The 16,048-nt window shown below is 38.0% G+C and overlaps 1 protein-coding gene across 4 annotated transcripts in view; it reads left to right on the top strand.

Annotated features, from left to right (window-relative positions):
• Window positions 1-2,328: 2,328 nt before the first annotated feature.
• The window catches only part of LOC129725437 (plasma membrane ascorbate-dependent reductase CYBRD1), a 150,973-nt gene continuing 137,253 nt past the window's right edge, over window positions 2,329-16,048 (top strand). For 2 of the 4 annotated variants that reach the window (XM_055681284.1, XM_055681287.1), the window contains exon 1: window positions 2,329-2,477. In XM_055681284.1, coding sequence (XP_055537259.1) covers window positions 2,344-2,477 — 134 coding nt within the window. In that variant the 5' untranslated portion in view covers window positions 2,329-2,343. Of the gene's footprint in view, window positions 2,478-2,855; window positions 2,878-3,921; window positions 4,156-16,048 lie in introns of those variants that run through there. The other 2 variants (XM_055681285.1, XM_055681286.1) reach the window with 2 other exon arrangements.

A 16,048-nucleotide genomic window follows, 5' to 3' on the forward strand; every position in this document is an offset into this window, starting at 1 on the left:
CCGCGACTCCGATGCGAAAATTGCGCTCTCCCTATCTAGTCGAGCTTGTTGCCTAACTTCACACCAAAGCGCCAGTATGCGAATAGTTCTTTTTGTTCAAGCACTCACTACACGATTTTTGTTCTACACAACTGCTAATTTATTGGCTCAAAAAGATTTTACACTCTAACAACATTTATTAAACTATTTAAACTTTTTACACTAGCTACTAAAATTTTACAACTACTCAATAATCAATGTGGTGTGGTGACCGGCCGTGACATTCGCTATTGGGTTGATCGAAAGTAAGTAAGAGGAAACTATGATGGTGGAATGCCCTTTTATAACGAGGCAAGGCATATTAAAATATTGGGCTGAGAGAGATCGGTTGATTTGCATGTAATCGTGTCTGTGGCAAAGCTTTCAACAAATATGGTAGAAGATGTGTCTCGGCTAAAACTAAGCCTACCCTACGATTGCTACCAACGGTTATCGACAACAACGTTACCGACAGTAGCCCTTTCCATACAGTGAATCTACAGTAATCAAACTTCTCTTATATCTCAGAAGCTATGAACATAGTTGAATTCAAATTAATGGGGTTTTAAACCCTTAAACAATGAATTTTATAATATTTGAACAAGTGGTTTGAAAGTTATAGAAAGAAACGTAACCCGGAGACTGTTTATAACTATAGCTACGATCAAAATATGTGGCTTCAACATCATTTAAATTTGATATTGTACTATTTCAATGTTTGCGGCCTTGCTCGGGATTGAAGTTGAAATAAAAAGTCATTTCTATCATTTCACTTTTTGCCTTTCTCCTATTGCCTTTCTCCTAGAAAGGTATAGCAATCACTGCAAAAACTAAAGGTATAAAAGTGCTCAAAAAGGCCGAATGTCGTATATCACTCGACTCAGTTCGACGAGCTGAGACCCTATTGAATTTTATTGTAATCTGATTTCCAGTTTACAGGTTATGTATCAAAATGTAAAAATCACGAAACATCAATATCTCAGAAACTACACAACCGATTTGAACAAAATTGGTTTCAAATGAACGGGCTACATAAAAAGCCTTAACTTTTGAATTTTATGAAGATTGAACATATGGTTCAGAAGTAATGGAAAGAAACGTGTTCTGGAGACTATTTAATCTCACTCATGTTTCTCAGAGATGGCTGGACCGATTTTCATAAAATCAGTGTCATATGGAAGGCCTTGTTGCCCCATAAGACCCTGCCTGTTATGTTTAAAAATGTGCAATCCAGCTAGGAAAAGGAACATGTTCCGAAGACTACTTGGACTCACTCACTTTTCTCAGAGATGGTTGAACCGATTTCCACAAAATTAGTGTCAAATGATAGCTCTAGCTGCCGCATAACACCCGATTGAATGTTGCTGTAATCGGGCTATAACTTCGTCTGTAATGTATCGAAATGTGAAAATCACGAACCTTCATTATCTCAGAAACTTCACAACCGATTTGAACAATATTGATATAAGATGAACGGGCTAGTTGAGGGTTAACTGATGAATTATGATTGAATACGTGCTTTCAAAGTTTGGCTGCCCTATACGTTCCCTTTTCATTTGATTGTAATCAAACTTAAACAAGCGTTATGTATTAAATTGTGAAAACACGAAAGTCTATTATCTCAAGTATAACACGACTTATTTGAACATAACTAGTGTCATACAAACGAGTTATCTCTCAAACTTACCAATAACAAACTTCATAACAAATTGATATACTGTTCAAAAGTTTTGGAAAAAAAAAGAAATTCAAAGACTATTCAACACTATACCTGCTTTGATCAATATATATGGCCTCAACATTATTTATATGTGGTATCGTACTATTTGAACGTTCCCGGTATCGCTCGTGATTAAATTGTTCGAAAGTAAGAGTAATTTATTTTATTTCGCTATTTCTTAAGCACTAACATTACGTCAAATTTCATATTTTATACTTAAATTACAACATCAATATTTTAGAACCCAAAGAGTGAATATACCTTTATTGTATTTAAGCATTCATGTAAATCTATTTTTACAAATAATAAGTTTGAATGAGGAAGGCTGAGTCTGACCGCTAGGTGGATTAATTTAGGTTTTACGAGGTATATATTTCCCGCGTAAAAAAACCTGACTATATTAAAAATCACAAAAGAACGTACTAAATAGGTAGGCACTAAGAATACCAAGTTACGACTTACGGGTCGATGTTCTGGTTAGAAACTTGTTTATTAAATATTGGAATTAACTAGCTAGATGAATACCAGCCCGTAATACACCCTGCCGTGCGCTCTACCGAGCATCGCGTCGTTTGTAGTAAATTCTCTCGCCTTATGTTTTTCACATGTTATGTTCAGTATCTGATTTTCACTCGACGAGTAAGCAGAAGGATATCCTGGAGAATATAAAGATCGTAGCATTTTGTGTGCGCTTTAGAAATATTTTTCATCAGAAGTATCGTTGGAAAATTGTTACTAGGTACTAGAGTGTTGTTTTAAGTGCCATGATAACATATCACTTTCATTTAGTACAGTCAGTCAATAAATTGATAGTAGGGGTCTTCACATCAAGCTCAAGCACGAATACTCAGCCGTAAACTGTGTATCTTCCATTACTCGTCAATGGAGGTGAGTATTTTTACGGCTGGGTATTCGTTTACGAGCTCGACATGAATACCCATAGTATATTCATTAGAGTATATCATGGTCGCAAACATAGAAGTGCAAACCTAGGGTAGGCATATTGACCCACCCAAAACTGCTGTCAAAATCGTAGATTATTCATCATTTCATCCCAATCTCTGGCGGGATAACGTTACAGCAGTTGCAAGATTACGTTTCTTTAGTGTGGATTGTTTATTCTGAAAACAGAGCATGGGGTACATTTAAAATAAACTTACTCATTTACGAAAAATCGCGCCATTTATTTTCATGATGTTTGGTTCACTATGAAATATTCTTTACACTTGGAGATGCTGCACTTGTTAATGTGTATGAGAGCATAAGGACTATGAAGTGGATGCTGCGCAATGTCAGAACAAATGTAGGGACATGTTGTAGTGTAACTATGTATTGATGTTTCTTAACTTTAGGTAGCGCGTACTTTTATATCATAGTAATTTACAGATGAGTTATGACTATTGAATAATATTAAACGATATCCATCAAGACACAATAAGCGCACTTCATGTTAAATACATATAACGCTCCTTAGATATTCGTTATGGTTTAGGTTGATTTTTTTTACCGATATTAAATTATAAAGAAAAGCATTTAATATTTTAAGGATTGTTTGTATAATGTCCTTATCATTGATGGTAAATCGTAATGCTATATGAGAGCTTTGTGTATCACCTTTGGGAGCGAGCTTTCACCGAATTATTTTGTTTCTACAACTGCGGATCAGTTTATCAACTAGGCAAGGCAGCTAAGCGGTATTATTTATTTTGAAAGAAACTATAGTGCAGCAAGGAATAGCACGAAATTATCCTAATTTTAGGGAATATCATTGAGACCATTGTCAATCTATTGATATTTTTTGTATGCTCAATTATTCGTTAAACATGTTTCTATCGATACTGGTTACTGTCGAAAATTTGAACTGTGTAAACCTTGAACATGTGGTTTTATCTTTTGAATTACGTCTTCCAATCTTTGTGGAGTATTACAGATGAGAAAAACAACAATTAATAAAATATATTTTAGTTTTGTTTTTGAAATTTGATTGATAGTATAACATTGTTTCGATTTTGCAATGCAGTGCGTAGCTAAAATGTTAACAAAGCATCAGTGCAGAATGTTTATGAATATGTAAGAACTGTATCCACTATAATTTCTTTAAACAGTTATGACACAACAGTTTTTTTTTTCTCTAAATGTTGTATTCATTTTTCCTCGCTAACTTCTAACTCTTATGAATTAAGTTTGCATACACCGCCCTCCACGTTGATCGTAACCTAGTCGTGTTCAGTGCAACAAAACGAAGTGCACCGATTTTCGATTATATAGCGCATTAGTAAGATTATCAAAATAAAGTTTAAAATGGATGGTGCCACAGTGAGTCCTATGCCCGAGGCTCCGCTCGCTATGATGGAAGTCGAAAAAACACCTCCTCGAAGCCCCAGCAATCATGACATGCCTCCTCCGCCTGATGAAAAGTGAGTATTCCAAATGTACTTTCATTATATAATATTAAAATAAAATTTTATCTCCCAATAAGAGTAAATACATTCTTAGACGCATATTTGTACATCTTCATTTGTAAATTTCTTTTTTACGCTGCAGAAACACATTAAGGGTATTCATGTAGCGTCCGTTCACAAACATCCATGCGTTCACCCGTATCTTCCAATACACGTCAATGGAGTCGAACATGTTAATGGCTGGTTATTTGTATATGAGCGCTACGTGAATACCCCTATTGTTTGTTCACGGCCTTTAAATTAGTAACATCCTTATCTGCAGCTCGTGGATAGTAGAATAACGTGCCTTACAGTGTTAGCTTTATGATAAAAGAGCTGACTAGCAGCGAAACTCATTGTAATAAATTCAATTGACAAGTAGACTGCTAAAGGAAACGTAGACGAAAGAAAGAATAATTGTCTCAGTTATCCACATTACTGAATAAGGTTACGTGTGTAACTCACAGAAAGAAAATTATGATAATCGTAGAGCCTAGCTACAAAAAGATTTAATGAATTTTATTCAATTTATTTATTCATTTATTTATTTTCATTTTTTTTTTCTTAGGAAAGCAATTCAAAGTAGTTCAAATATACAATAGCTTATTTAAAAAGCGTGAATAGTAAAAGGATTCACTTTGTTTACACGGATTTTTGTTGCATCAATCACATACAGACGGCACTAAGGGGAGACATCTGGCTTCTTACTCTTCTTCCTCACCCACCTCGATGATCCCTGTTGTTTTTTTTCATAAGTGATGCCATTCACTCGGAAAATAGTTGAATGTTTTAAATGATTTTTTCAGCATTATGCCCAATTCCCCCTGCAGGCGATAGTTTAAGCGTGGGGGGGGGGGGGTTACCGGAGAATCTGCATCTTTAATATCCTTGAAATGAAACGTGTCATTCATCAATGATTATGATTCATTCATTGACCCATCTGAATTGTACTCTCCGCGCAAGTAATATACCTGGTATGTTCCAAACTTAATCCAGAACGGACTCAAAAGTAGAAATAAGCTTACACTACACTATTTACTTCCGACATTGAGCAGCGGTGCTGTTCTTATGCTTCACCGTATTAATTACTTGCGCACTTTTAGATCTTTTGGTAATTGATATAAGTGATGATCCAAGTTGGATCTCTTACTACACCCGTATTTGTACGATTTGTACTTTATTTTAAATGCTACTTGAAAATATTTTACGTGAAATTTCGGTTTTCGAAAATTTTTTTTGATGCCAAATGACTTAAAAACGCATGAAACGTCGAGAATTGATGTCATCTGAAATAATTTTTTTTTGGGAAAATTTACTCTCTGGGACTTTTCGTTTTTTCAATTGTGGAAGGCTGAGTTCAAAATGTTTTGAATTTATCTTTTGAAATTGATCACTAGTCTCTCGAAATAGCTTGTATAATGATATACACTATAACTAGCATCGAATACATTATGTTTCATTGGGGTGGTTCATTTATTCGGCATAGGGTGGTTCATTATAATGTGAAAAATGAGTATAAAATAAAAAAAAGCACTTCGGTTCGTTTGATTGCTGTGACGTCTTCGACAAAGCTGTAAATAATAGTTCGGTCTCACCAAAAAAATTACACTCAATATTAAAAATTAATCATTCAAAAGGGCTCATTTTTAAAAAACTTGATTTTTTTAATAAAACCTACGAAAGATTACCAAAACAATGAAACCAGTCCGATCATATAGAAATCAAGAAAAAAAAGCTATCATTTTTTGAAAAAAATATTTCTTAAAAAAAAAATTATTTTCAAATATTTTTTTTAAAAGGCAATTTTTTTTTTGGAAGGAAAAAATATTATCTACAACTTTGCCGTTCGACTGTAGATATATTTTTAATTTCCTATAGAGCACTCTATGAGGAATCAAGAATATTTCTACAGTCAAAACGGTTTATTTGATTGGCATAGGGTATCTGGCAAAGTCGTAAATAATAACTTCGTTCCTCCAAAAAAAATGTACCCTGTAAAAAAAAAATTAAAAAATATAACTTTTTATCTGATTTCTCCATGACCGGTTTCGTTGTTCAGAAAAACTTTCGAAGTTTTTATAAAAAAAATCAGTTGTTTTAAATGGGTTATTTTCGATAATTAATTTATAACTTTCTTTTATTTTTTTTAAAATTAGTAATTTGTTTTTAGAGTGTATATTTTTTTGAAAAACAAAACTATTATCTACAACTTTGCCGAAGATGTCACACCGCACACCGGCACGTTCACGTTCTGATGATGTAAACTTGACAGAAAATGTATGGTCGAACTGTCAAAACGACGCAAACCCAGAAAGAATGAGTCAATTGTGTTGCCTATCTGATTGAGATCCCTATACTCTCATTATCACTGAATAACATCGATACAGTCTTTTGTCCGATTATATAAGCCAGAGCACTGTGTGTTCAATCAAGTGTTGGCAAAGGACATTATTGTGGTAAATAAAACGAATAAATTGTCTGGTACAACATTCGAAAGACGAGTGCAAGTGTCTTAGAGAGTAGATTTTTCAAACAAAGTAATAACATATTCCATCAGTTTCCACCGTTTCATTTAAAAGTTTAAGACACTTGGAATCGAAAAAATTTTTCAAATATTAAAATTCCATGTACCACCCCACCCGTATGTGATTTTGCAAATGACATGAAGGCATTCAACATTTTCCACGAGACACAATCTTAATTTTAGTTGAGATAATTTTTTTTTTGCACAGAGTGGTTTGATACATTTTGTAAATTTGTTTTGTAATATTTTGCCATTTTACATATAATTTTTCCAATTCAACATTGCCACCCTAACGACAATGGTATAACAAATATTATATTTTCAGGAATTTTCCTATTGGTATTCAGTGAAAAGTGATTTTTTCCATTTTATACTCATTTTTACACAATATTATAAACCACCCTATGTCGAATAATGAACCACCCTAATGAAACATAATGTATTCGATGCTAGTTATAGTGTATATCATTATACAAGCTATTTCGAGAGACTAGTGATCAATTTCAAAAAATAAATTCTAAACATTTTGAACTTCGCCTACCACAATTAAAAAAAGTCCCAGAAAGTAAATTTTCGCAAAAAAAATTTTTTTCAGATGACACCAATTCTCGACGTTTCATGCGTTTTTAGGTCATTTGGCATCAAAAAAAATATTTCGAAAACCGAAATTTCACGTACCCCCCCCCCCCCCATGGGTGATTTTTCGGTTTTCAAAAAAGCCAAACTTCAATCGCTTTGCGCCACCCCATTTTAAGTCCGATTGAGCTGAAATTTTGCACAGGGTGTTTTTTCGAGCAGGTGAACATTTTGTATAGGGTTTTTTTTTTTGAAATTTTCTGGTCACTTTTTTCCATACGATGACTGGCGCCCTACTGATGATAAATTTTAACGCACTCGGGGTTTTCAATTTCAACCAATCAGCGAGTGATTCCCAAAGTGGATGCAAATCTATAACCAGTTGTCTCCCCTTAGGTACGGCATAGTGATGGGGAAGTTATCGATATTTATCGCTAATATCAATAATTGCTTCATATCGATAATATCGTCTAATTTTAGCGCTAACGATAATTATCGATAAGTCACAGGTGGCAGCTCAGGTGGCACAAAGCATGCGAATTATATCTTGTACTTGCAAAATATCATATAGTAGTTATCCAAAACAGCCAATTATTGTTCCCAATTCTCTACCGGCCGAATAGACTTCGGTAAAATTCACAAGTGAACAGACATTATCCTTGCTTTTGCGACCTCGCAAACCTGCAAAAATTAAGAGATTGGAAACTATCGATGTTATTGTTAACGGATTTTGCTCGATATTTCCCATCACTAGTACGGCACGCATGATCTCGGCAATAAAATCTAAGTGTGTTTACTGCAACTCTTGAGGAATAAGCTATTTTTACTATTAATACACTTATTCTTTTTAGCTGCTCAATGTCCCAATCTTCCTGCTTCGATATACTGATACAATTTAGATCAGATTCATAGATAAGTCGCATGTATTTTGAATCAAAGTTGTGGATTTGAATTGAATATGCAGCATTTGTTGCTGCATATATTGAAAGATTCTTGGCAACATAACAAATCGACATTCTACACGATAAGCGTGAGTTTTCCAACTGGTATGATTTCTATGACAATCGCAAAAAAAATCTAGAATAACAAATTTACCATACAAACCACAATTATAGGGGAGCTGCGTAGCCGCAAGGTTACAGAGTCCGCTTTGTCAAGCGGATGGTCGTGGGTTCGAATCTTTTTAGAATCAGGCCATTCGATGTAAAAAAGGACTTGAGCATGGGTTAATTCTCAAGTACCCCACCACTTACCCTTTCTTTACGCTGAATTCTATAATACCTTTGCGTAACTTCCTCTTAACAAAAAATAAGACCCTATTATTAATAAAACTGGCCAAAAGGACGAAACTTCTCCAGGGATTTATAATTGGAGATATTTGGCAGGATGAACGGTAAGCCGATAACGTGTAAAAGGAAGAGTAAAATCACTTACACAAACACGGATAAAGCAATAATAATAAGCATGCCACTTTCTCAATAGCGGTATTGCTAATAATCAGAGCCGGATTTACAATTGTAGGACCCGGGGCTCAGTTTTAAGTGGGGGCCCCAAAATAAAACAAAACCGTTTTTATATCGTACGAGTTAAAAACATTTATTTGTTATTGGAAATTGAATTTGTTAGAATTTTTAATTGTGAGTTTTTTTGCAGAGAACTTATTGATCAAATAATCAACATTCAAGTTCGACAGCCTTTCAGTCATCATAATCGTACGCAACCTATTTTTAATCAGTTTCATTTTCGAATAAGACCTTTTCCCAGTTGCGTTCGAGCAAAGATAACCTAAACAAGATACCTAACTTCCATATTTTTCATACATTTTGAACACGACCGATTTCCGACGGTTAGTGCTGCCATCTGATGGCTTAAATTCTCATAAAATTGTCACTATAAGCAAAACCGATTCATCGTGCATAGTCCGTCATCGATCGTTGAGCTGTTCAAGATTGTATATGAAAAAGGTGTAGCAGTTTGGTCAGCTCGACGCTTAAGATAAAATGCAGATTAATGATATTGTCATTTTTCGCGCTTAATGCTATTGCCATATTTTTTGCACTTCAAAGTACGAAAAGAAAAGTGTGAAATTGACTGTCAGAGTGGGGGTTTATATTAAGGAGTCTATTTATTTTCAGGTCCCATTCTACCAAAACTTAAAGTTTGATATGTCGCAAGCCAGGTTTCAGAACCATTGTGCATATAGTCAGGTTCACCGGGGCACCCGATTTTTGCTTTATTAACCTCGGCAAGAGTGAAAAACTTGGCTGTAGAGCGTGCTCAAAGCAGTTATTAGAAAATTTCTGATGGTACGCTAAATTTTAAATGATGCGCCGACAATTCTTGATTCTTCCGGAAAGCTTCATGTTTGAGAACATAGCATTCGTACACATTATCATCATTTTTCGTATGGCAGCACCGTACAGTCGTCCACATGGATACAGAAAAAATTGTTTCACCTTTCAGCAGTCATGTCTTGGCCTTGTCGTCAGTTGATTTTGATGTTAAGTATACATCATATCAACAGTGTATAAATTAGTTCAACTTTTGTCACGCGCAGCGACAATCATGTCCGATGAATTCTGCAAAAGTCAGGTATCTTGTTCTAGTCATCTTTGGTTCGAGATTATTAGACTCAAATAAATCTGCAACGCAACTTCAGCGTTTACAAATACATTTTGCATATTGTTGTACACAATCACATTTTTCCGCACATTTTGAAAAAATGTGATAATAACTTCGGTTCTTACTCACTGTTTACAGCCAGATCTAACTGTCGAATGATTTGGACCAGAGGTGCCAGATATTTTTGAAAAATGCCTGCAATTGCTCGAAAACCGGAAATTTTTTCTTGTTATCTGAAAAAAAAAACTCCCTCATGAAAAAAATGCGATCCACAGGCAAAATTTTGCACACGATTTGAGAGAGACTGCGCAAATCCAAGGCGACCCTGGCAATAATTAGAGACAGTGTTAATTCGCAGCAAAAAAAAATGAAAATTCGCTGGTGACAATTTCGTGGTTTCGGTGCTAATTTCGCGGTAACCTTTTTCTTCAGCGGATACTAGAAAAGTTTTTTGGTTAGAATCAAGAAACAAATGGGTCATTCCATGTCAAGTGTCCGAGGAAATGCATCGGTCATCTCCGATTTCGACCAAAATTTGTGAGTCGATGTATTTTGGGCCGGAACTTATAAGTACAAAGTGTTGTACCGATTGGTGGACCCCTCGGCCAATGGGACTGCCTCCACTTTTTGCGAATTTAGCAAAACACCTTTTTTATTTTGTGAATATCTCGGAACCCTGAAGAGCTACAGGTGATATTGACATATCATTTTGAAGGGTTTTAGATGTAGAATCGAACTACGTGATCAATTTTTTTCTGCAGTGTTGCCAATATTGCATTTTTTCCGATTCAAAACTTAATTTGCAATTTTCTCAAAATATCCCCTCTTCGATCTTGATTTTCACCACGCTAATGTGTTTAGCAGACGATTTTACATAGGAATCACTTATCAGCAGAAAACAAAATGTAACGTTCCAGAGATACAGCATTTTCAAAATTGCAAGATTTTAGATTTTGTCTTCGCACGGAAGCGCTTCTACATAAATTGCTGCAATCTTAATCGTATCCTGGCAGGCGTTTGTGTAATCGAAGAGATGTACCTTAGAGGATCATCCGTTTATGATGTAACGCAAACAATCCCGCTCTAGAATCATTTTCACGAAAGGTTACAGGAAAAATCAAAATCGAAGGGGGGGTATTTTGAGGAAATTGCAAATTAAGTTTTGAATCGGAAAAAATGCACTGTTGGCAACACTGCAGAAAAAAATTGATCACGTAGTTCGATTCTACATCTAAAACCCTTCAAAATGATATGTCAATATCACCTGTTGCTCTTCAGGGTCCCGAGATATTCACAAAATAAAAAGGTGTTTTGCTAAATTCGCAAAAAGTGGAGGCAGTTCCATTGGCCGAGGGGTCCACCAATCGGTACAACACTTTGTACTTATAAGTTCCGGCTCGAAATACATCAACTCACAAATGTTGGTCGAAATCGGGGATGGTCGATGCATTTCCTCGGTAATTGATTATACGGCCATTCAAGCGTACGATCCATGATTTCTCTGCATTACTGACTAAAAGTACATAATGTGTAAAATTGTCTTTAGTCATATTTTGTTGTTAACAGACACGTATTATTCATGCTGCGTTCCGTATCTACAGTTAGCGGAAATCGATAAGTAAATCGGAAATCCGGAAATCGCTTGCTAACCGGAAAAGTCCAGGAAAACGTCCACGATCCGAACACCAAGCAAAATACCAATCTCACTGTCAGGTATTTTTGAAAATGTTTGTTTGTACTTTGTTTATCTTGCAACTTCGATTCGACTGCATACTCTGGAATTCTGTCATGTAGGTCACAACCGTAACCGAACCGTCCAAAGACAGTTCAATCCAGGCTCACAAATTCGTGTTGTAAGAGAGCAGTAGTACTGTTTCATCTCCTTGATTACGTAAGAATAGGCTTCCCGTTGTCATCGAGGTGCCCATTAATCTTCAGCTTTGTGTGTGTTGCTGGTTACCATGAAGGTTTCAAATTGAAATGTTTCATAATAGACATAAAATGTTGCTGTTTATCGTTACTTTCGCGGCATTACGCGGATTTTTATAAATTTCACGACCGATGGTTAATGAGGTAAAAAAACTACACATCTGCAGGTCAATAAAATCTGCACGAGGACTCTGAAAACCTGCATTTTGCAAAGCACTTCTGGTATCCCTGATTCGGGTCTTAGATTCGGACATGTAAGCAACAGCAATGCATTTAAAAACTTGTGGGTTATTTTCTCTCTCTGCTTTACCTCCCATGCGCGCTAGTTCGATTCAAATGGTGTGTTAATGTGTGTCATTCCAAGAGAATCCAAGGTGGATATTGGCGCTCGCGCAAAAATGAACACTGAAGAAATGTTTCAGATTGAAATGGTCTGTCCAAATTTTCTTGCTGTAAATCGAACTTTTGATTCAATCTCATTTTTGATAGAGAAAAAAACTTTTTCTTGTTTCGTGGAGACCCGGGGCCCGAGTCTCCCTTAAATCCAGCTCTGCTAATAATAGAACTGCGGATACAGTAGACACTCGGGCACATCTTACAATAGATCAACGGTTCTGGTCGCAGTGAGAAAGTCCAAACTGGAAAAAACCACAATTACACAAGAGTTTTTTGGGACTGTTGTGTTCCAGTTTGTGTAGTTTCCGAATAGGTAAATTGTAATTCCCAAAATAAATCATTCTGTGCCGAACACGCATCAGTACTGGACGTGTTTGGTGATCGGTCCGATAGAGTATAAAACAAAAGACGTGTGAACAAGTGTTGGCTTTGTTTGCCTGGTCGAGTGAAATAAATCCGGGTTCAAGGTCGTGCCTTTGAGCAACTGTTTCGCATCGTGACTGCCAGCTGGTGCGCAAGCCGATTTGGCTGCTGGCTGGATTATGCTACAGCAGTGGACGAGACACAAACGAGGAAAAAGAAGAAGCCATCAGTGTCAGCGAGTTGTATCGCTGTGTGGAGTGATCTCACACCTGGCTCGCTGCTGGTGGCTGTTTGGTGCTGCTGTATTGGTGCTGCTGGCTGTAACGGCTGCTACTTCGAACGATCGGACAACCAACCTTACTGGAAGGGAGAAATAAAAAGGTACGTGTTCTTGTCAGCGCTAGTGCGCTAGACTTAGCGCAATGGATGTAGATCCCTCGCCTCCCGCGCCACCATCCCCGAACCCCTCTGACCCTGACCCTTCTGTTACCCCCTCCCCTGTTCATTCTTCAGTCCCCCCTCGCCCCAGGCTTTACCCGGACGGATCTCAACAGGGCAGCTATACTGTTTATTTTCGTCCAAAGGCAGGAGTGAATTCAAAGCGTTTAAACATACTGCAAATTGCTAAAGACCTGACGAAGGGGTACAAGGCCGTGACCGAAATTTCCAAGGTCCGACCTAACAAGCTCCGTGTCGTGGTCAGTGATCTGGCACAGGCCAATGCTATCGCTTGCTCTGAGCTCTTCACACGCGAGTATCGCGTCTACATACCCGCACGAGACGTGGAGATCGACGGTGTCATAACCGATTCGAGTCTTTCTGTCGAGTGTATCCTAAAAAGCGCAACCGGTTGCTTCAAAAATACCGAAACACAGGCGAAGATTTTGGATTGTAAGCAATTGCGGTCCATGTCTCTCGTCGGCGGTAAAAAAGTTTACACTCCGTCAGACTCGTTTCGCGTTACGTTTGCCGGATCTGCACTCCCTAGCCACGTCTCGATCGACCGGGTTCGTCTGCCTGTGCGATTGTATGTACCCCGTGTTATGAATTGCACCAATTGCAAGCAGTTAGGCCACACAGCCGCCTACTGCTGCAATAAGGCACGATGTAGCAAGTGTGGGGAGACTCATGCGGAAGATTCTTGCAGTGTTAATGCTGAAAAATGTATTCACTGTGGGGAAAACCAGCATGAGCTCTCCACATGCCCGGTGTACATGCAGCGCAGAGATAAAATCAAGCGGTCACTTAAGGAGCGTTCAAAGCGTTCTTACGCTGAGATGCTGAAGAAGACCGTGACCACTTCTACCATAACATCGAACCCCTTTGATCTGTTGCCCTCTGATGAAACCGATTCTGACGATTCATCAGCGGGAACATCTTATGCCAATCCTGGGGAGTCTAGGAAGAGGTAAAATATTTCTTCTCCTAAACATCCCCGTAAAGGTCCTAAGATTTCCCAAAGTGTAATGAAAAGTACGAACAAACCAAACAGTGCTGCGGAAAAACCGAAGCAAACTCCTCCTGGGCTTGCAAATTTAAAGTCCCAGAAGGAGTTCCCAGCACTGCCAGGAACATCTAAAACCCCAGTTGTTCCTTTTGCACATCCAGTTGATGAAACAAACTCTGGATTAGTGAAATTTTCTGACATTGTGGACTGGATTTTTGAAAATTTCAATGTACCCGATCCAATTAAAATTTTTCTTACAGCATTCCTCCCAACAGTTAGATCATTTTTGAAGCAGTTGACTGCCCAATGGCCCCTCCTTGCAGCGATTGTATCCTTCGATGCCTAATTCAACTGCGTATATGAAGGATTCTATCTCTGTCTTACAGTGGAATTGTAGAAGTATTTTACCAAAAATTGATTCGTTTAAAGTTTTGATAAATAAAAACAAATGCGATGCATTTTCCCTTTGTGAAACTTGGCTTACTTCAAATATTGATCTCAACTTCCATGATTTTAATTTTATTCGTCTTGATCGAGACACCCCATATGGAGGAGTACTTTTAGGGATTAAAAAGTGCTATTCTTTCTATCGTATTAACCTCCCCTCGATTCCAGGCATCGAAGTTGTCGCATGTCAAATGACAATACAAGGTAAAGAGCTTTGTATTGCCTCAATATATATTCCTCCCAGAGCACAGGTTGGGCAATGGCTGCTCTTTGATTTAATAGAACTTCTTCCCTCGCCACGTTTGATTTTGGGAGACTTCAACTCTCATGGCGTGGCTTGGGGTTCCCCATACAATGATAACCGCTCCTCTTTAATCTATAACCTTTGCGATGACTTCGACATGACTATTTTAAACAACGGTGAAATGACACGTATCCCGAAACCTCCAGCGCGCCCAAGCGCTTTGGATCTATCCTTATGTTCGACGTCGCTACGGTTGGATTGCACATGGAAGGTAATCCTTGATCCTCACGGTAGCGACCATTTGCCTATTCTTATTTCAATTAATAACGGGTCAACTCGCATGCGACCAATTGACATTCCGTATGACCTCACACGGAATGTCGATTGGAAGTGTTACGAGGAAATGATCTCAAAAGCGGTCGAGTCGATTCAACATCATCCACCACTTGAAAAATACAACCTCCTCGCGGGCTTGATTCTAGACGCCGCGTTGCAAGCCCAAACGAAGAAATATCCCGGCGTAACGATCAAAGAACGGCCTCCCACTCCGTGGTGGGACCAAGAGTGCTCCGATGTCTACACGCAAAGATCCGACGCGTATCTGACCTTCCGGGATACAGACGATGCCGACGACTTTAAACGTTATTCGGAGCTTGATACCAAGTTTAAAAGCTTGACTAAGGCAAAGAAACGCGGATATTGGCGTCGGTTCGTAAACGAGACGTCGAGGGAGACATCAATGAGCACTCTTTGGAACACAGCCCGAAGAATGCGGAATCGCGTAACGGTCAACGAAAGCGAGGAGTCTTCAAGTAGGTGGATATTTGATTTTGCCAGGAAAGTATGTCCGGACTCTGTTCCTGCGCAAAACTTTGTTCGCGATACGTCTCCGGGTCACGACGCGATAGAATCGCCTTTTACGATGGCAGAATTTTCAGTTGCCCTCCTGTCCTGTAACAATAACGCACCTGGGTTAGATAGAATCAAATTCAACTTGTTGAAGAATCTACCCGGCAATGCCAAGAGGCGCTTGTTGAACTTGTTCAATAAGTTCCTGGAGCAAAACATTGTACCGCAGGATTGGAGGCAAGTGAAGGTGATCGCCATCTAAAAACCAGGGAAACCAGCTTCTGATCACAACTCTTATAGGCCGATTGCAATGCTATCCTGTATCCGGAAATTGATGGAAAAAATGATACTCCGTCGTTTAGACCACTGGGTCGAATCAAATGGTCTACTATCAGATACTCAATTTGGCTTCCGCCGTGCCAAAGGGACGAATGATTGTCTTGCGTTGCTTTCAACAGATATTCAGCTGGCG

Source organism: Wyeomyia smithii, chromosome 2 (assembly GCF_029784165.1).
Source record: "Wyeomyia smithii strain HCP4-BCI-WySm-NY-G18 chromosome 2, ASM2978416v1, whole genome shotgun sequence".
Taxonomy (NCBI): Eukaryota; Metazoa; Arthropoda; class Insecta; order Diptera; family Culicidae; genus Wyeomyia; species Wyeomyia smithii.